This window comes from Cervus elaphus, chromosome 26 (genome assembly GCF_910594005.1).
Source record: "Cervus elaphus chromosome 26, mCerEla1.1, whole genome shotgun sequence".
Taxonomy (NCBI): domain Eukaryota; kingdom Metazoa; phylum Chordata; class Mammalia; order Artiodactyla; family Cervidae; genus Cervus; species Cervus elaphus.
In genome coordinates, this window is record NC_057840.1 from 41,775,858 (window position 1) to 41,796,321 (window position 20,464).

The window sequence follows — 20,464 nt, forward strand, 5'->3', positions numbered from 1 at the left end:
TTCACTCTAACTTCTGGCTGCCTCAGTGTCCTTACTCAAGTCCATGGCATACTGACAAATAAAGCATTGACATTGTCAAAATCAAATTCCTGGAGTGGATCCCTTAAAAACAACAAACAGGAAGAAATAAAAGTTAAAACAAAGCAACTTTCATTTAGAAATTAAGAGAAGAAAATGACTTGTTTTTATGGACCCAGATAGGATGTTATCAAGCAGCAATGAATCAGGCTGCTAATAACACGATATCTGGTGAGCAGTGGCTGAACAGGTTAAGGAATCGTTTATTTACTCATCAATAAACTCAGGGGCAGAGAGGCTCACAGGGACCCAATATTTTCACTCTGCCACTGCAGGCCAGGTCGTCATTCTCAGACTTGTCACTTGATTGATGCTACAAGATGACTGCTGCATCTCCAGGTATCGTATTGACATCCCAAGGCGGGATTAATGGAGGAAGAAATAGAAGGCAAAAGCACAAGACAGCAGATCTTGACCCCCCCCCCCCTTTTTTAATGCTTTTCTGGAAGTGGCAACAGTAACTTCCTCTTAAATGTCATTGGCTTGTATTGACCACGTGGCCATCCCTCACTCAAGGGAAGCTGAAGGGTCATGAATATTTTGTATCCTCGCCTCTGCTGTAGAAGAGGGTAAGAGAGGAAGAAGCAGCTGGGCATGGCTCTTTGGTACCCAACCCACAATGTCTGTGCAGCAGTTTCTGATTTCAGTGCAGACTGCTAAACTGTTCTTAATTAGCTGGGAAACTTGGCTTGCCTGGGACTAGTGAAAAATTCAACTTAAAACATCTCAGAAAACATCTTGCGGGCAAAGGCAAATTCATCTTAAGAGTGCCCTTTGGGCTTGAGAATTGGACTTTAGCTTTGCCACTTGCTGTTTGTCATGAAGCAGAATTCTTTGCTGCTTCACTTTTTTGTGTTTTTCTGCTCTGTTGATATTCCCCAAGATGGTAGTGGGGCGGGGGTGGGGGGGAGAAAGAAAGAAGATAATGGAGGGGAATAAAATTAGGTTAAACTAGATTAGCAAAATATTCTGGCTTTCTCTCTTTACCCCAGTTTTCCTCCAAATACAAACAACCGAGAATCCAGAACATTCTAAGCAAACTTTGTCCACTTGGAGCTGTTAACCGTTGAGGTGATGAGAGAGTGCTTGAATGACAGCCCTTGTTTACCAGCATCAGAGGACTGTGGCTGCATCGAGGGTGCAAGTGGCCTTGGGTGGGAGGTTGGGGGACCAAGGAGAAAGCCCTGCCCATGTGACATCGGACTCTTCTCCTGAGAAGTCCTCAAGTGCCCGCAGGAGTGCCTGGCAGCCTCGAGCACAACCAGCTTGCATTCAGCCCCCAAGGGGAATAGTTTCCCAAAGCCGAGTATGAGGATCAGCTCTGTCCATGACACGAGGCCTCCTGAAGCTGGTCCAGCGTGGAGGACGTTTGCATAGGGACGGATGCCCTGTGGCGCTCACAGTCCAGAGGGGATGGAAAAGGACACAGACAAACTCGTGCTTAAGGATCAGCCAGTGACTGGAGTTTTGAGATTTGGAGGCTTCACTGTTTAGCTTCTTTGAGCTGATGGAGAAAAAATGTGATTCACAATTGTATGCAGTGACCATCTTGTGCCCGTATAAGCACAGTGGGATGTATGCATGCGAGTTTAGCCTTTTCATCTGAGTAAAATGATGCATTGTTGTTATCAAAATACTAGAAAATGCCCAAAGGGGCCGGGGTCTCAGATTTAGCAGAGGCCACGGGTGAGATGAGTAACAGGACGCGGCTAGCCCCTCTGGTCATTGGGAAACCCGGCCAGGGGCTTCACACACACACGAGAGTTGTCTGGGTCATTTGGAATCTCCTAGCTTCTCTGTCTACACCCTCACCAGGTAACTATGACGGGACATAGTTGCCATATTTGAGGGCATGGGGTGGAATCCAGTAAGTCACCGTGACTGGGAGAAGTCGACTGGCTTTTGAAGACCCGTGAACCGAGGTTAAAGTCCGGAGATCCTCGGACACCCTTGATTTTCCCAAGGGACTCGGGACATCTGCTTGCCTCGGTGTTTCTCTCTGCAGGAGGCCGGCATTGTGTGGTTCCCGAGGTGGGGTCAGAGGTTCTGTTGGCAGAGCTCTTTTAGCTCGCTGGAGTGTTTTTAAGTTTAAAGACTCCAATGATCTAGAGTTTGGTTTCACTTTTTATTGCAGCTCTCCCTCAAGAGCCATGCCAACTGTGGGGGACACTTTAATGGAACCCCATGCCTAGCGTGAAATGTCAGAAGAGGAGCCAGGCCATTATTTTAATACCCAGACTCTGTCTACCCAGCCCCAGCTTTCCAGGTGGAAAGCTCAATCAACCATCTGTCAATTTTGCTAGCATTGGTTTTACTTCCTACAGTTGCAAAACACCATGTACACCCCTATTCCTTTCTTTTTTTGAAGGGAAGGTTCATAACTATTTGGCAAATAGAATTCCAACATTCATTTGAAAAATTATTTAAAACTCAGTCATTTCGGTGTTTTGCCCACCCATTGCCAACCATCTGGATATTTCTGCATTTCTGGATGGATATTCCTGTGCTATTTGGGATCTTATGGATAATTGTTGGATTTTTCCAATCTTCCTCAGAATCATAGTCAGACTTGTAGATCATGTTGCTTCTTCCCCCAAACTACACTGCACTTCAGTACATCATAACCTTTCTTGGCATATCGATGGGATTTTTGGTCAAACATTCGTGGTTACACTGAGATTTGTGTTTTCTTCATTTCAGAGTCTGGGAACTATTTGGCGGTTTCCAGTGGAAAGTCAGAATTGAATTTCAAACAAAGAAGCAGTAGGGAGACTTACATAAACATGAAGGTTTTTGTGCATTAAAGAGCAATCCTTGGTATACTTAAGAAATAATTTTACCATTTTGGGGTTTTTAGGGACCGGTTTATTTCACAAGCTCTTAACATTCCTTTGGGGGTTTTCTCCGTAAAAAGGGTTGTCCCCTCCTACTCCGCGGCCTCCCCTGCCGGACTGGGTGGGCTGCAGGGAGCTCTTAGCTGAGAATGGCAGCCATTCCTGGCTGGTGTTTGCCTTCATGTCTTTGGGCGTGTCTCCACTGGCAGCCTTTTGTGACTAAATGTACTGGCTGCCGGGGTAGCTTCAGAAAGTTATTTTTGACTTCCATAGAAGATTTTGATTAATAGGCTCTTAATCCGTTAGGTTCTGACTGCAAGTGGCGAAAGCCCAACTTGAACTAATTTAAATCCCAGAATCCACTGGCTCATGAAACTGCACATTGGGAAGGGCAGTGGCTGAGCTGGTCTGACGGAGCCCTAGACTCTTTCTCCATCCCTGGTCTCTTCTCCGCGGGACAATAAAACTGGTCACCCACAATTCCAACCAGAGGCTAAGGCAGTGGCCAGGGTCCGGCTCCAATGAGAACGATTCCTGTGAAGACTTCAGGGCTGGCTGGGGTCACAGGGACAGAGGTCTGTTACCAGAAGAATTGGGGAAGGCTTCACTGGGTAGAAAAAATAATGTGTCCATCACACAGTGCATTTTGGGTTCCCTGCTGTGCAGAGATTTTTTTTTTTTTTTTTTTTTAGGGTTTTGGGACTCTATAGAAATATAGTCTCTCTAGGGAGGTTTTGGATTCAATTATTTTTACTCCAAGGAATCCTGAATCGCTGTCTGTATGTGCTTAGTCACTAAGCTGTGTCCGACTCTTTGCGACCCCATGGTGTGGCCCACCAGGCTCCTCTGTCCATGGGATTTCCCAGGCCAGAACACTGGAGTGGGTAGCCATTTCCTTCTCCAGGGGATCTTCCGGACCGAGGGATCGAACCTGCATCTTCTGTGTCTCCTGCACTGTAGGCAGATTCTTTACCCACTGAGCTACCTAAATGCCACCAACTCCAGTGAAAGATGGCAGAGATGGCAGCTGAGAGAACCCTGACCCCCTCTGGGCATTTGAATGAATCTCTTCGGGCTGAGGCTAAACAGGATGAGAAGCAAGGGAGGAGAGCAGTGTGGACTTCAACTCTTTCCATCTCATTTAAGCCATGAGGCTGAGAAGCCTTCACTCTTGGACTTTACACTTTCCCCAGGCCTTTTATGATAGAAGGTACTTACATTGAGACTTGGTATTATATCTTCAGAGTATCTCCGTGCTGTTCTTTCATCTCATTGCTTAAATCCTGTGGGCTGTTTTGGATCCCATGAGCTTGGACAAAATTTGAGATTGAAATAGAAAAGGCCAGAAGTGGATTCCCAGGCTAGAGGTCAACTTGGCTTTGGAGTTGATTGAAGAATGAGGCTTCCTCTTTTCAGAGCTTTTGGCGGGGGGCCTGGGGGGGGCTCCCCACCTACGACCCCAGGAGGGTACATGGTGGGACAGTGATTAGTACTGGGGGAGGCTCTGAATGAGGGGGAAGTGGCCTGGACCCTAACTCTGAAAAGGCAGCCACAGTTGACCTCACACTGATGGTCGTGACCAGGAGGGTGAGGGGACAAGCCCCTGGGGATGCTCGGGAACTTCCACTGTCCTCTCCCCACGCTCCTCATCCTGTGCTCGCTCTCCTGCTGAACAGGAGCTGATTGGAGGCGTGAGTGGTGACAGCCCAGCCTCAACGCCTCTGCTTTCTCCACGCGGAGGCATTGATGGATTAGCAGAGACAGGCACATTGGTCTCCTCTTGGAGTTCATCTTGCAGAAAGGATGCTTCCACTTTCCACTCCTGCTTGCCCGTGGTGGGGTTGTGGGGGTGCTCTGGGTGGAGGCCAGGCTTGCTGCTCTCACCACCCCCACTGTGAGGCAGTGATCGTGAGCTGATCTACTCTGCAGGCTCAGCTGTGTCCACCTGAGGGTTTAGAGCTAGAGAGGGAAGGGGTACAGAAAGCTCCACAGTGGTCACGCTCTAGATCCACCTTCTCCAGGGCAACGTCATCAGTAATAAACCCGAGAATTTGATTTTCTGACTCCTGGCTTCCCTGGTGGCTCAGTGGTAAAGAATCCACCTGCCAATGTGGGAGACATGGATTTGTACCCAGGGGTTGGGAAGATCCCCTGGAGAAGGAAATGGCAACCCACTCCAGTATTCTTGCCTGGGAAATCTCATGAACAGAAGAGCCTGGTGGGCTATGGTCCATGGGGTTACAAAGAGTCAGATGCTACTTAATAACTAAACAACAACACCTACTTTCTTAAACTGATTGAGCTTAGATGTTCATAAGGACTGCTTTTGTCCCTCAGGCTTCAAATCCAGGGAAAACTCCTGCATACATTTAATCAGATGAGATAAAAATTATGTGTGACTTGTTATTTATCAGCTCAGGAGTAACATATAGGTCCTTTTTCATTACTGTCCAATCATTGCTATTTTCATCATTGTCCATTGTGGCTATTTAACATAATCTATAACTTGTGTAGTACATATTGTGAGTTTTGAGAACCAAATAGATTTTTCAGATTTGGTTTTCAAGTCAAATCAAACTGCTATTGTCTGAGTCATTTTTCTCAGTAAGTATTACTGCCTCAGAACATACTGGGTTCTACCTATTCAACATTTTACCAGTTGGATTTTCCACCTCGGCTGTGGGGTATAGCCTCATTGTTGATGATGATTCTGTGAGTGGCAGCTCCATCCAGTGCTGTCACATAAATGAAAGAATTTGAACATGTTTGTCAGCTACTGTTTTGTTGATAGATGGCGGGTTGGCTGTAAATCCAGCTTAAAGTGTTCATTTTTTCCTCTGATGTTTGTTGAACTCTGTGCATCAACACTTTGGTGTAGCAGATTTGGCTAAAGTCCATCCAGTTGGGAGGCTATGATGCAGCTGATACAGAGGAAGCATGCAGGTGGGTCAGTGGGGGCTTCACAACTTCTCCCTCGCATCTGCCATCTGTCTACCCCTTCCTTTCTCCTTTTCCTTGTCTGAAGAATGCAAACAAGTTACCTGTATGATATTTTTTTTAAGGCAAAACAAACAAACAAAAACAACACTTTGGATCCACAAAGATTCACTTACTATTCTGAATCATAGTCTTAAGCATTTCTCCATGAATGGTGCCTTTTTGGGATCATTCTTACCCTTGATTCATTGTATTAATGGATTCTGAGCTTTTCTTCTCTTAATCTGAGAAATTGCCCTTGGTAGAGAGCTCTCTTTCTAGAAGCATATTTATTTCCAGCCCTTGTGGATAGGCCTGTACCCTGAAGGATGGGTGGTGTGTCTGCACCAAGAATCTTGAATGTGTTCAGTTTGGAATTCACACACACCTCTCAAATTGGCAGTGGGGACTTGGTCTGGGATGGTTATGAGCAGAGGAAGCCTAGGGAACACCTTACACTCCCCTCCCCAGATCCACTTGGGTCTTCTCTACTTCCTTGGAGCCCAGGCCAGTTTTTTCACAACCACTGGTTCCCTTGGGGGAGAGAGGGACTTTTGGAGGTGGGAGATGAGCCCTTGAACAGATCTGTACCGTAAGCCTTTAGGGGCTGGGTTAGTCCTGGTTCTTCTCCAGATTTTAGCCTTCATCTTGACCTAGAGCTCTTTCAGATGGACCCAGACTCCCATGGGAGTCTCAGAATTGAAATAGGACATTGGGAAGTTGTCAGGGTCAGCAAATAAATGGTTGCTCCCGGAGTTAAGGTAGAGGTCATCAACTGGCGGCCAATGGACTGAGTCTGGCCAGCTGGTGTGTGTGTGTATGTGTTTGTGTGGTTGTGTGGGTGTATATGACTTCTTCATATAGTTTTTTTTTTAACACTTAAATGGAGTATAAAATGGAGAAAAATGGAGAAATATATAAAATGGAGAAATTTCACACAAAATCTAGGATTTCTAGCTTCTTAGAAAAACCTCCAGAATATTGGACAATCTGGGTCCTGAATTCCTTTTTGTCAGCAGGTGCCAGAAACTAAATTGTGCCTTCGTATAGCGTGTACATTCCTTCATATGTCTCCATTTATTTGCTCCATCTTCCTGGTCCTCGGGGGGACTCTTGGCTGACCTCATCAGTCCAACCTTAGCGTCTTTTCATCAATCCATCAGTCATTTACGTGAGTACTGAGTGTGTGGTCAGTATCTGATGCCCAGATATGTGCCAGAGTGGGGAGGTGGGGATGGCGCCCTGTCCACTGTGATAAATGAGCCCTGTACATGGGCGGGCCAAGCTGGCCACGGGTACCTAGCTCTGCACTCAGCCTTCTTGAGGGCTTTTGTCAGCCCTGGAGGATCCCTTGAAGCTGTTCTGTGGACTCTCCAAGGATTGACATGGAGGAGCTCTTGGAATCTTGGAACCATCCTTGAACAGATGTGGATCCATACTGTGGCCCTTCAACTGAATTGGCCTCCAGGGCCCTCTTGAATGAGAGCAGGAGTTTGGAGCCGAGACCAAAGTGAAAACTCCGGGTGCCAACTGTCCCTTATTTTTCATTCTCAAACAGATCAACAGGGGCCTCAGGAGAGCCATAGCACTGAAATGTCTAGCTTGGCAATGACCAGGTATCTGAAATGTCATCAAAATACCATTTTGCCACTCAGTACCTGGTAAAATATTCTTGACTCTGGATGGGGTTTACTGGTATGAACTGTGGAATGAGTCTGCGGTGGTATGCGATTGTTTGAGTCATAGCAGACACTGCTGGCTGCTGCTTCTGTCTTGAGCACCTTACCATCTGTCTCCCTTCAAAGACAGCCTTGACGGGGGGGAGATGGGGAAGGACAGGGACAGGAAATTCTTTGTACTTAATCTAAAATCCTGGCGGCTACAGCTTGAACTCACTTCCACATTTTGCCTTCTACGGAGATGAGAAAACAGCTTGTCACGGCCCTCATGTGTTGAGTACGCTTTGTGAGGTCACCTCCCAACGTCCCCTGTATCAAGCCATGTAATTCCTATCATGTTGACTTTGGGCTTGTCCTTTTTCTCTTTGGAGAAGCAGTTCATGGGATGTGTAAGCTTTAAAGAGTATACCCTCATTACCTTAATCAGATGAGGATTCTGAAAACTGTTCCAAGAGGGTTCTGTGCTTCATTTATCTAGCAGTGAGGATGGTCTATGAGCACTTACAAATAAGTAAGAAATCACTGTCATGTCTCAACTTTATGCTGCTAGAATGGTACTCCTGAAACACAGAACCCAGAATGCAGTCTGCAGACCCTGAAACCCGCTTTACACTTCCTACGTTTCATTTAAGGAATGAAGTCATGAGACCTACCAAATGATGATCAGGGATAGAAAACATCGCCATGTTTCTAGTCCCAAGAATAAGTCTTCTGTCGAGTACCCAGGTTCATGCACGTTGATCTGCACCTGCCTAGAGCCGTTCTTCCTTAATTAGAGGCTGGTTTGATGGATTCCTGCAGAGCTAAGGCACGTAGTGAGGAGTGGACCTGGAGCGACCACAGATTTCCTTTCACCCGTCCTTCCTGTTCTTTTCCTCCAAACTTTTCTGAGTGAGGCAGGGTGCTGTTGACTAGGTAGTGTCAGCAATGACATCAATTTTAAAGGTCAAAGTTGATGAGAATCCAGGGAATGATAATGCCCCTTAATTAAGTCACTGTTGTATTGTGTGTAATTGGCCTGATTCGTGTGTGTTGGGGGTGGTGTCGGGGAGGGGTTTTGGCCCAAGGTGTTTGGAGAACCTTAAATTCAGGACTGATTTTATAAGGCCGTTGACCCTAAGGGGTGATTTCAGGATCCCCTAAAGGCCTTTGTGTTTTAGAAACGACCTTCATTAGGTAACTCTCTAAGACCTAAAATGTCACTACTAGAAAGCTGTTACTTTGGCCCAAGGGCTTCCCTGGTGGTTCAGATGGTAAAGAATCTGCCTGCAATGCGGGAGACCAGGGTTCAACCCCTGGGTCAGGAAGATCCCTTAGAGAAGGAAATGGCAACCCTCTCCAGTCTTCTTGCCTGGAGAATTCCATGGACAGAGGAGCCTGGTGGGCTACAGTGCCTGGGGTCGCAAAGCGTCAGACACGACTGAGTGACTAACACTTCTACTTCCTTACTTTGGCCCAAGATTTTGTTATGCAAATGTCAGTATCATTCACTTACTCCGTTCCTTCCAGGGGGAGGCGCCAACTAGGACAGACAGCAGGAGGTGAACTGACTGTGGGTGAGGGCAGAGTGCCCCTCTGAGGGGGAAATGGTATGAGAAGGTGGGGTCGGTGGTGGAGGAAAGGGTAAACCCAGCTGGAGCTCTCGCGATTGGTTTTAGGATACTAGTGGCTTCCTAAATCAATTTTTCATGGGTGTGGTCATGGATTGTTTATGAGCAGGGACAGAGTCCAGGGATCTGTGAGCTGTGGGAAGAGCCGGGCATTGCAGTTGGACACAGCAGGGTTTGCATTTGGTCCTACCCCTGTCCAGCCGTGTGACCCTGGACAGTTCTCCTAACCTCTCTGTTCCAGGCCTTGCTTGCTGTCTTCATCTGCCGTGTGGAGGGAGCAAAGAGCACCTCCTGGGTTGTGTGTGTTAACAGCATCTTACGCAGTGTGAGTTTCAGGCAGAGGGTGGTGGGTGGTAGGCACTCAATAAGCCTCCTTTTCTTGTCCATTTCCCACTCCCATTTTTATACTTTAGAGTTGGTTTACACCAGGTGGCTTTTTTTTTTTTTTTTGGTGTAAAAATGCTGACAGTTACTGTGTTGAGATACATTGATGGTGCTTGATCACTGGCAGGAGGAGAACAAGCAAAGTCTTGCGAGGACATTGGAAACTGATGGGGTAAGCGGAACGCAGTGATGTGCATTCAGTTTTGATGACCCAGGGGGATTTGCCTCTTGTTCTTTACTTTCTTCATCTTACTGGAGCTCCTTGAGGTTCTCAATGTCCCCTTTACCCTTGGCGGATGCACCATTTGACTGCAATTCTCATGTGACTTAGAAATGATTCCATGCTGTGTCCAAGGACAGAGATGAGGCAGAGCAGGAAAGAACAGTGAGTGTATTTATGGATTGTTCCTTTTGGATGTCAGTAATGAACTGGAATCATCTTCAGACCGAGGTCATTGTGTATGGATTGAATCACTCGGGTACAGTGGAAAACATGATCATATTAGGGCCTCACAAATCTCACATTAGAGACTATCTGTCCAGGATCAAACTTTCCTAAAGGAAGGTTTGGAACTGAACTGTAAAGAAAAGCATTGTTCATGTATTCATTCATTTGTTTTCTTCCTTAGGAGAGTCACCCAACCATTTCGAGGTGTTGGAGTCCTTACTTTGTTTCCACGGTGTTTTGGTCAGGGTGAAGAACAGGATTCTTGGGAGTGATTTCTGCTATGGCAGGAAATGGGGACTGCCGCTAGAGAAGGTCAAACCCATGGCAGAGAACGGGGGGAGGTTTTCAAAGTGAAGCCTTGGAAGAAATAAAGGAAACTGAGGAAAGGGAACTCCTGTCCTCCAGCCAAGAAAATCCTGCAGATTTCCTTGTAGGCGAGGAAGGGTTCATGAGAATTAAGGCAGAGTCGCCATGATTGCTAATTTTAAATATCCAGACGCTACCAAGTGGGCTGTTTTTACTGTCTCCTCAATTCAGAATTTCCCTGATGGCACTAGGCTTTTTGTCCTTGATTTCTCCCGTCTCACGTTTACAGGCCCCTCACCTCTGATGTTGGGGAAGAAATGCTTCCTGGGCTTTGCTCTATGCCTGTCCTCTGACATTGTGTTTTTGTCTCCAACGTGGACACTCTTTCTCTGGTGCCTCAAAAATTATGATATTCATACTCTATTTTTTCATTCCTTGACTTTCTTTAGTGGGATCCCAGGAGTTCTCTCCTTTTCTTATCATTTTCCTCCTAACGCAGCAGGGTAATTTTGGGAAGAATAAGGGATGTATGTTAGAATCAGCTATACTTATTTTGTTCAGAATCTTCATTAGTGTTAAAAATCACATACTAACCAATCTATGTGTTGTCATGAAACATTCCCCTTTCCCTCATTTCTATGAGAGTCTAAATTCATTTTTCTAAGTGTTCTGAAGTTTAAATGTTTCTGGGTTTTTTGGGTTACCTTTTTTTGCCAGCTGAGAATGCCTTGCATTGGTGAATAATCAGTTTCAGATCCAGGTTTGCCCCTACGTTGACTGTTGTGTGACTATTTAGCATCTATTTATATCACGTTGCATTGTGATGTCAGTTATATTATGAGCTGAGAGATTGTGTTTGACAAAACATTATGTTTCATTTTGGTTAGTTTGGAAAACCAAGAACACTATTTTGGAACTTCATCAATGAAGATAAAAATGTTGTGCTTCTTGATAATTTTTCTGTCTTCTTCTGGGACAAAATATGGAAACATTTAAATTAGTGACCTGCAGCTAAAACCAGAGGTTTGCCTCTTTCAAGATGTCGATCTTGATTTGTTTTCTTTGTGGAAATGACCGATTCTCTTACCACCCCCTTTAGATACAGTGGATATTCTTCCTGATCATGAGAGTTTTATGTTGTTCTTCTTAGGGTGGTTTTAAAGATTGCCCAGCTGTACCATGCCAAATCCTGAGAATTTATTAAATATATGAATGCTTCTGGAGAATATGTCAGATTACTATTTTGTTAATCTTGTCTTAGCAAGGCAATACAATCAAGCTGGGGAATGCCTAGAGTTTATTTTGATTTGTTTCACTTTTGGTTTAAATTTACCACTCACAGTTCTCTGAAATGCATAAGAGGTTGTGGGTTTGGTATGTTTGTTTTTCTGTCACACTATAATGATGTCCAAACATGATGGTACTTGAAGTCTTTAGGATCAGACAGATGGAAAGTCATTTGCTCTTTCACTAACCATGTCAGAGAACATTGGAAAAAATTCGTTTTCCCAGTTTGCCCTTCCTGTAAGTTGATAGTTGCGCTGTTTGCATAGCTGACCACCCACTGAAGCCAAGGCACGTGAAACTGCTGTCCACTAAAATGGGCCTGAAAGTCACGTGGGACCCACCCAAAGATGCTACCAGTAGATCCGTGGAGCATTACAACATTGCCTATGGGAAGTCACTGAAAAGTCTTAAGTACATCAAGGTGAATGCGGAGACGCACTCCTTCCTTATTGAGGATGTGGGTAAGTGACACTCTGTCTTGTTCCCGGTCGGAACTAACTGTCCACCTCCATTCTCCTTCCATTCTCAGGCTGACTATTTGGGAGACAAAAATGGCACCCACTGGTTCTTTGGTTCTTGGGTAGCCAAGGTGAAGAGCCTGTTAAACAACAGCCTTCATCTTGCTCATGAGCTTCCCATCCTGCATTTGAATTCCTGGATCTTTCTCCAAATTGATGTAGGAAACAATTCTTAGTTTCTGGATGTGCTTTTGGAATATATTGATTCTTTTTTAGCTCATAGAAACTTGACTATTGGATAACTTTGTAGTCTGACCTTGAGATTTCTAATTTATAAACCAGTTTATAATTAGGGATTAGTTAAACAATGTGTCCCTGTAGGGGTGTACTGTGTGTCTTCCTTTGCCACATCTGACTCAGATGTGGCATTAACATTTCTCCCCGTTAAATTTGCTTCTGGAAGTTTGGAGTATTTAACATTTTGCCAAATATATTGTATCAGTGCAGGTGTAGGTAGTTTTGAACTTAAGCTTTAAGCTACCTCCAGTGGATCCTCTGTATTCCCCTTTCTCAGTCCCTCTGGCCTGAGACCCCATATATTTTACAGTCATCCCGTGGTCCAACCTTAAGACGGATCCTACAGAAGTCACAGAAGTCAGCACCTGTGATAACCAGGTGCCCCTGGCCACGTTAGCCTTCTGCTGCCCTCCCTCGGTGGATCAAAACCAGCTCGTGGCTCCTTAGTTTCCTCGTCCAGAACACTTAGTCCTTCTCCACCTCCTGCCTTGTGCTATTAGGCTTTCTGGGAGCAGAGCAGAAGGTACACAGAAGGGAGACACAGGGGGACAGATTCCTGTCTTCATGGCTCCAGCTAAACGTACATTTCTCTGAATCTCCTCCATATCACCAGGGCCCCAGAGTCTGACCATGATGTTAAGTGGAGATCTTATCCCACAAAGGCATGAGCAGGGTCCCAGTTTCTTGCCCAACCCTTGGGTTGCTAGGTTGACTGCAGAGAAGAAGAACATGCAAAAAGAAAGCCCTAGAACTCCAAGAGTATCCCCACCCCTCCCCTGCACCCCGCCCCCGGCAACTACCTGATGAAAATCAGAAGTTTTCTGAAGCAAAACAGAGACACTTGGATGAAATTTATTTGAAATACGAATAAGCTCAGAATGAAGAAAGTGTGGGCGATGCCTGGTTTTGCTTTTTGTCCAAACCTACAGCATTTCCCAGTTGGTCCAGCAGGTCGTGCCAAACCTTAAATGCCATCAAGTCCCACCGTGGTCAGACAGAAGGCAGACCAGTCCTGAGCCCAGTAGGGGTCCCAGATGTGTCACTGGTCCTGGACCGCTGGCTTGAGAACTGAAGTTTTGTGAAAGGAATGTTCCTCACTGGGAGAAATGCAATGATCATTATTGCCTTTGACAGAACTCTTACCTCTCCAGCCCTTTATCCCCTCAAATGCCCACAAACTTTCATCTCTTAAAGGAATTGGCACCTTTGCTTATCTTTCACATGATAATAATTCATTTTGAGGAAAACCAGCACTACCAGAGTTCTGCTTTTCAAAACTGTAGGTTCAGGGTACCCTTGCTTTGTAATATGGTGTCTGGGTTTTCTTTTGTGTCCCAGCAATTTCAGGATATCAGCTAGAGACCTTCATTATGTAACCTTGATCCCTAGATGCATATCAAAAAGTGTAGTCCAGTTATTTCAGGCGTAGCATTTCCAAGGTCTCAGGAAATGTTTTTTCTAAATCTTTTGACTGTTTTGTTGAAATAGTCAAAGAAAACCTGCACACATAGTAAGGGAAATATTTTATTGTGAAAAGAAGAAAATTTCATGAGGTTCTACTTATTGCAGTGTAGATTTCCCATGTGCTAAATTTCATGAGTTACACTGAAATGTTCTTACAATTTTTTTGGAGGTTGCCATTGGGAAATAGTCTTTGTCGTTACTAACACTATAGGTTAAAACATTATTTAGTGGACAGTGTGTGTCTGTTTCCTACATTGATTTCATGTTAAAAAAAACTCAAAAGCTATTTTTCTTGACTGCTCATGAATCCAGGTTTATTACACATGTCATATGCTTTGTACTAAATAAATTTTGTGTTCTTTTGGTCAAGTGTGCTTCAATTGCCTGAGACCAATGTTAGTGATTTTGATTAAAGAAAAGAGAGAAGGCTATAGTTGGATTGACCTCTTAATTTGGTTTTTTATATTTGGTTATAACTGGTATGAGGAAGACAGTGACTTAAACTGTCATTCTTGGAGATTTGAAACGGTGGCTTGACATGAACCGTGTGTTTCAGAACCGGGGGTAGTGTACTTTGTCCTGGTTACTGCAGAAAACAGCAATGGAGTGAGCCGTCCCGTTTACAGAGCGGAGAGCCTGCCTGGTAAGTCTTACCTTAGAATTGGAGGCCGTATTTTTGTGACTTAGATTGGGAAAGTCTTTGCTTCTTCAGGTCAATGCAAATTTAGAAATCATTAAGGAGTTCCCGAACAAGAACTTTTAAGACTTGTATAGCAAGCCGAAAGACTGCAAATTAGGAGAGATTTATCCCTTCTTCTAAAGTACTTTTGATATAGGTTACTAGCGTTTTGTCTTAAGTTTGGGGGTACTCACTACAGTTAACCATGTATAAAAGACTGAAAATATGTGTTGTCCGTACAGTTTAGGGGTCAGGTCACTTGTATGGCCTGAGCGGATCTTTTGGCAGACTGTTGAGAAGATCATTGAAATGTACATTGAGGGATGAGTGAAGTGTGGAAAATCCAGCAGTCCTCCTTTCTAACGATCAAGTTGCATTTTCCTAATTTAGGAGGTGAATGGATCAAGATTGATGGTTTTCCCATTAAGGGTCCAGGACCATTTAATGAAACCGTCACAGGTACTACTTGCTCATTCGGTTCATGTCCTCACTGAAGCACCATCTCGAAAGAGGGCTGTGCTTCTGTCACACACATGTGCTCACAAATCTTCATTCAGTTCCCATCGCTAAACTAACACACACGCCGCACAGTTTTGGTCGATCTGCACTGCACTGGGTGGACCAGACTGCAGCCAGTATTGCTCATTCCTCACCGCTGTTTCATGTTCTGGTGTGGGGGTATGTCCTTGTCTACATCCAGGGGTACTGTTGCTCTGTTAACAGGCAAATATGGTGGTTGAGATGGCAGTCCTGGCCCGATGAGGATATTTACAGCTCTTCTATGTGTGGATGCAGAAACGAATGGAGCCCACCAAACAGTGGCTTTATTGGCTAATATGCTGCATCCAGGCTTTCTCTCTTTTCTGATGCACGGGGTACTTTGTGATACGTTCGATAACCTGCCTCCCATCTCTGCTCCATATTTGTATTCATGTGTGTTTTATCATTTGGATGCGGATGTTGTCTGACCATATCGTTTGACTTGTTGAGAGAAGTGTTGACATTTCTTGTTGTGTCGCTTGAATATGTTTAATTAATGGTTAAACAGTAATGCAAAATGAAAGCAGTTATTTCAGAGTGTGGTTGAGTAAATATCCTAAAGGCAATGTGGCAAGGTGTGGTGTTTTTAAATACACCAATCTGGTATTATTATTGAGAGGAAGGTGAGTATGTCGAAACCAGTGACCATAATCTGCCTCTCAGGTCAGATTTGATGGGTGTAGGCAGTTTTCAAAGACCGTTTTATAAAAATAGGGAATGGAAGAACAAAACAGCCTGAAAAGGAAACTGGATTTTGGGAAGGGTGATGTGTTCTTGTTCAAAATGTGGGACTTGATGTAATGGACCTGTCTTATAGGTGATTGGTGATGAGGGCAAGAGGTAGGCATGGGTTAGGAGCCATGCTGAAGAGTCAGAGTTGAAGTAGGAAGAGTGATGAGAGGCTGAGAATTAGGAGAGACAACAGTAAGGCCAAGGGTCAAGCTTTGGAAGACATGAACAGTGAGAGAGTCCAGAAGGTAGTACACCTAGAAAATGTGCAACATAGGAAAGGTGTTTATTTTGGAGGTTGTCTACTCCTACAGACCCACATGTAAACATTCACAGGCACATATACACCTTTTACTGACAGATATACTGTGCCTTTGAACCTTAAACTTTGTCTTTTAAATAACCATTTTATTTTTAATCATCTTCCTGATAAAGCTTTTGAATGGCAGTTTTAGAATGGGTAATATTTATTCTTAAGTAGTTCGTTTCTTATGCCATCTTTAATAGAAACAGGCTTGTGTGTGTGTGTCCTTCCTGAGTAAGCATGTGGTATAGAAACCCTGGGAATTGAGAATAATTATAATATATAACACTGTATTTGTCATACATGGTGTTAAGAAAGATCCTGGAAGAAATTTTTTAGTGTATGATGTAAAGCAGAGCTTTAATAAAATGCATATCCAGAATGAATAAACTTAGCTCCAGAAAAAAAAAGACATTTCATTGTTAATGAAAATAATAAAAATAATTTATGAGAAATTATCAATAAGTGACCAACATTGCATCTGTACCTTTTGAAATAAGGCCTGGTAAATGGCTATGCTATTGAGGAATGGTTAATATATGATAATCCCATTAAACAAAAGAAGCACTATTTTTGATTTGCATGTCAAACATGGTAGAATGAACAATGTCTTGCACTTATATGTAATACTTTTTTCCCCCAAACGCATGTACTAGTCTATTTTGATGTAATAAAATACACAGTCTTTAAATGCAAAAAAAACCCCAAAAACAAGCAAACAAAAAAAACTGCCCCCAAAACCCAACAACAATAAAGGAAGGGATTTGTCCTAGAAACACAGATACTAGCATCTGCACCTGGTGTGACGTCCCAAGGGTTAGCTCTCATTCTTTGATCCATAATACCTCACTTTCTTCCAGTGTTTATTTGAAACCAGAGGAAAATCCATTCTTTTATTCTGCTGGAAACCATGGCTTCTGTTCAGATTTCAGAAGGCCTCTTTGCTGGTTGGAAATCTATCTTGACCTCATTGTCTTTACTTAAAAATAGAACTTTAATTATGTAATTAATTCATTCAGTGCCTGTGGTTTTCCAGGCACAATTCTGGGTGCTAAAGATACAACAGTGAATAAGATTGACAAGGGTTTGCCTTAAGACTATATTCTAGTGGGAAAGAAAGACAGTAATTGTTGTTGTTCCGTTGCTAAGTCGTGTTTGACTCTTCGCCACCCCATGGACTGCAGCACGCTAGGCTCCTCTGTCCTTCACTATCTCCCAGAGTTTGCTCAGATTCATGTCCATTGAGTTAGTGATGTTATCTAGCCATCTCATCCTCTGCTGCCCCCTTCTCCTTTTACCTTCAGTCTTTCTCAACATCAGAGTCTTTTCCAAGTATTTGGCTCTTTGCGTCAGGTGGCCAGAGTATTGGAGCTTCAGCTTTAGCTTCGGTCCTTCTGATGAATATTAAGGGTTAATTTCCTTTAGGATGGACTGGTTTGATCTCCTTGCTGTCCAGGGGACTCTCAAAAGTCTCCAGCACCACAACTCAAAAGCATCAGTTCTTCAGTGCTTAAGTTTTCTTTATGGTCCAACTCTCACATCTGTACATGACTACTGGAAAAATCACAGCTTTCACTATATGAATCTTTTTTTGGCAAAGTGATGTCGATGGCTCGGCTTTTTAACATGCTGTCATAGCTTTCCTTCCAAGGAGCAAGCGTCTTTTAATAAATGAATGGCTGCCTTCATTGTCCAGAGTGATTCTGGAGCCCAAGAAAAGAAAATCTGTCACTGCTTCTATTTTTCCCCCATCTATTTTCCATGAAGTGATGGGACTGGATGCCATGATCTTAGTTTTTTGAATGTTGAGTTTCAAGCCAGCTTTTTGACTCTCTTCTTTCACCCTCATCAAGAGGCTCTTTTTTTCCTTTTACTTTCTGCCATTAGAGTAGGAAAGAAAGACAATAAGCAATGTAAGCAGAGAGTCAGGCGTATAATCCGTATGAGTTTGATAGAGATGCCGTAACAAAATATCAGAGACTGGTTATCTTAAACAATAGATATTTATTTCCTCACAGTTCTAGCAGCTCGAAGTCCAAGATGACGGTGTCAGCAGGTTTGATTTCTCCCCAGGTCTTTTTCTTCGGCTTGTCTTTCCTCTGTGGCCGTGAATCCTTGGCTTCTCTGTGTCCAGATTTCTGCTTCTTCTAAGGACACCAGTCAGATGGGATTAGGGCCACCTTTGAAGCTTCATTTTAACTTAGTCACCTCGTAAGGCCCAGGCTCCAAACGCAGTCCCATTCTGAGGTAATTTGGCTTAGATCCTAAACGTAAAAATCTGAGAGGGGAGGGATACAAAGTTTAGCCTGTAACATGATCATAAATTCCTTGAAACATGAGCAGCACTGTATACAGAACGAGATGGCGGCACCAGGCTGAGACCCTATGGGACTGTCTGGGACGCCACACGAGGGGGATGAAGATGTGTGGTGAGTCCTGGAGGCGGGCAGGACCTGAGTGATTTTCAGATGGTCACTCATACAAATGTGGATGCTCTTATAGGACTAAGCAAAAATGCAACTCTAGGGCAGAAGTTTTGGCTTCCTCTTTGGTCGCTCATCACATATCTTTTTGTTAGAAAGTGGTCTTGGCATTTAAATGTAAAATCTCTCCTGTTGAGCTGTAAACCCATATCCCTTTATTTTGTCCTTGGGGAAAAGATGTCACAAGTCCCTTCACGTATTGGAATCCTACTATTCAGCTTTTCTGAAGACTTTTCTGAAGTCGTTTTAGCTTTTCTTCTGTGACTGGATCTGGGGGATCTGCTCTGTGCAGAGCCAGGCACTGGGGGTCAGGATGAGAACCCTGGTCCATCTCTGCTTCCAACCAGACCATGGGCTCAGAGGGCAGTTCATGGGCTTTCACCAAGCTGTTCATCTGGGAAATTTTAGCTCTCAATAGGCTCATAAGTATTTTTAGTAATGTTGTGGGTTTCTAAAAATCGAATCCTTTGTGCTTTCCTTAAGCGATGGAGCCCAAACGAGACACAGAACTGAAATAAAAGTTTGATTTATAGTTCATATTTTCTTTCCATTCTATTTTAGTTCATGAAACTTACTAATTTTTTTTTGACAGTTAAATTACAGCTCAGACTCATGTTTAGCGAAGAGTTCACAATTGGCCATTAAAAAAATTATTTATTTCTGGGTGTCCTGGGTCTTCTGCTGTGTGGGCTATTCCCTAGTTGTGGTGTGCGCCTGAATCCAAACAGCTTGAAGGCACGTGGTTCATTATGTGCATCTCCACACTTGCGTCCTGGACTGCACAACTTCGGTGCTGACAATCCATTTGACAGTCTCCACTCCTGTCCCCTAGGATGGAGCTGCTCCCCTCCAAAACTTAGAATCATGAAATTTCCCATCATCTCACTTCTTCAATGCCCTCAAGTCATTAGATTGTCCAGGCTTCGGGTCTGTAGACACTTCCCGTTGCCAGATTCCAGAAACTGTCTCCTGGCTCATTTCTGGCTTATTTTATCTTGGTTCCAGCATTTCACCACACTCATGTCAGCATGACCATGCCAGCCGCCCCCTATCCCCGGCTCTCTGGTTTTCCCTCCTGTGTGCTAATTGCTGAGCCTGCGGGAGAAATCAGAACTAAGCTCATCCACATTGTGACAGCTTCCTATAGCTGGTTTTCTAAGTTCTTCTGCACCCTAGGTTCTGCTTGGAGATTATTCTGTTTGTCCTTTCTCAGTTTCCTTTCTTTCTCTCCAAGACTTGGCCACTTTATTCAAGTTCCTTCCTCCACCTGCCTTCCTCTTACTTCCAGCACCTGCTGGAAAGACCGTGCTTCCTGTCTCCCTGGGAAATAAAGGTCTTCGGGGGTGACATCTCTTGTCTCCCTTCCCTTGACTTCTAAGCCTTCATGGCTTCCTTCCCTTCTCCTGGCTCTGAGGAAAGGTTGCTGTTACCGCTTCTCCCTCAGGCTGACTTCATATACAGAAAGCTTCTTTGCGAGCACGGTTAGGACCCAAGGGCTATTCTGGATTCATCTTTGGAGCCCTCCCCTCCGCTATCCGTCTAGTCAAGGCTATGGTTTTTCCAGTAGTCATGTATGGGTGTGAGAGTTAGACTATAAAGAAAGCTGGGTGCTGAAGAATTGATGCTTTTGAACTGTGGTGTTGGAGAAGACTCTTGAGAGTCCCTTGGACTGCAAGGAGATCCAACCAGTCCATCCTAAAGGAAATCAGTCCTGGGTGTTCATTGGAAGGACTGATGTTGAAGCTGAAACTCCAATACTTTGGCCACCTGATGTGAAGAGCTGACTCATTTGAAAAGACCCTGATACTGGGAAAGATTAAGGGCAGGAGGAGAAGGGGACAACAGAGGATGAGATGGTTGGATGGCATCGCTGACTCAATGGGCATGAGTTTGGGTGGACTCCGGGAG

At 44.2% G+C, this 20,464-nt stretch overlaps 1 protein-coding gene across 1 annotated transcript in view; it reads left to right on the forward strand.

Moving 5' to 3' along the window:
- The window catches only part of FNDC1 (fibronectin type III domain containing 1), a 112,033-nt gene that overhangs the window by 16,717 nt on the left and 74,852 nt on the right, over positions 1-20,464 (forward strand). The window contains exons 2-4 of the mRNA XM_043888618.1: positions 11,869-12,063; positions 14,378-14,464; positions 14,891-14,959. Of these exons, the coding sequence (XP_043744553.1) occupies positions 11,869-12,063; positions 14,378-14,464; positions 14,891-14,959 (351 nt within the window). The remainder of the gene's footprint in view (positions 1-11,868; positions 12,064-14,377; positions 14,465-14,890; positions 14,960-20,464) is intronic.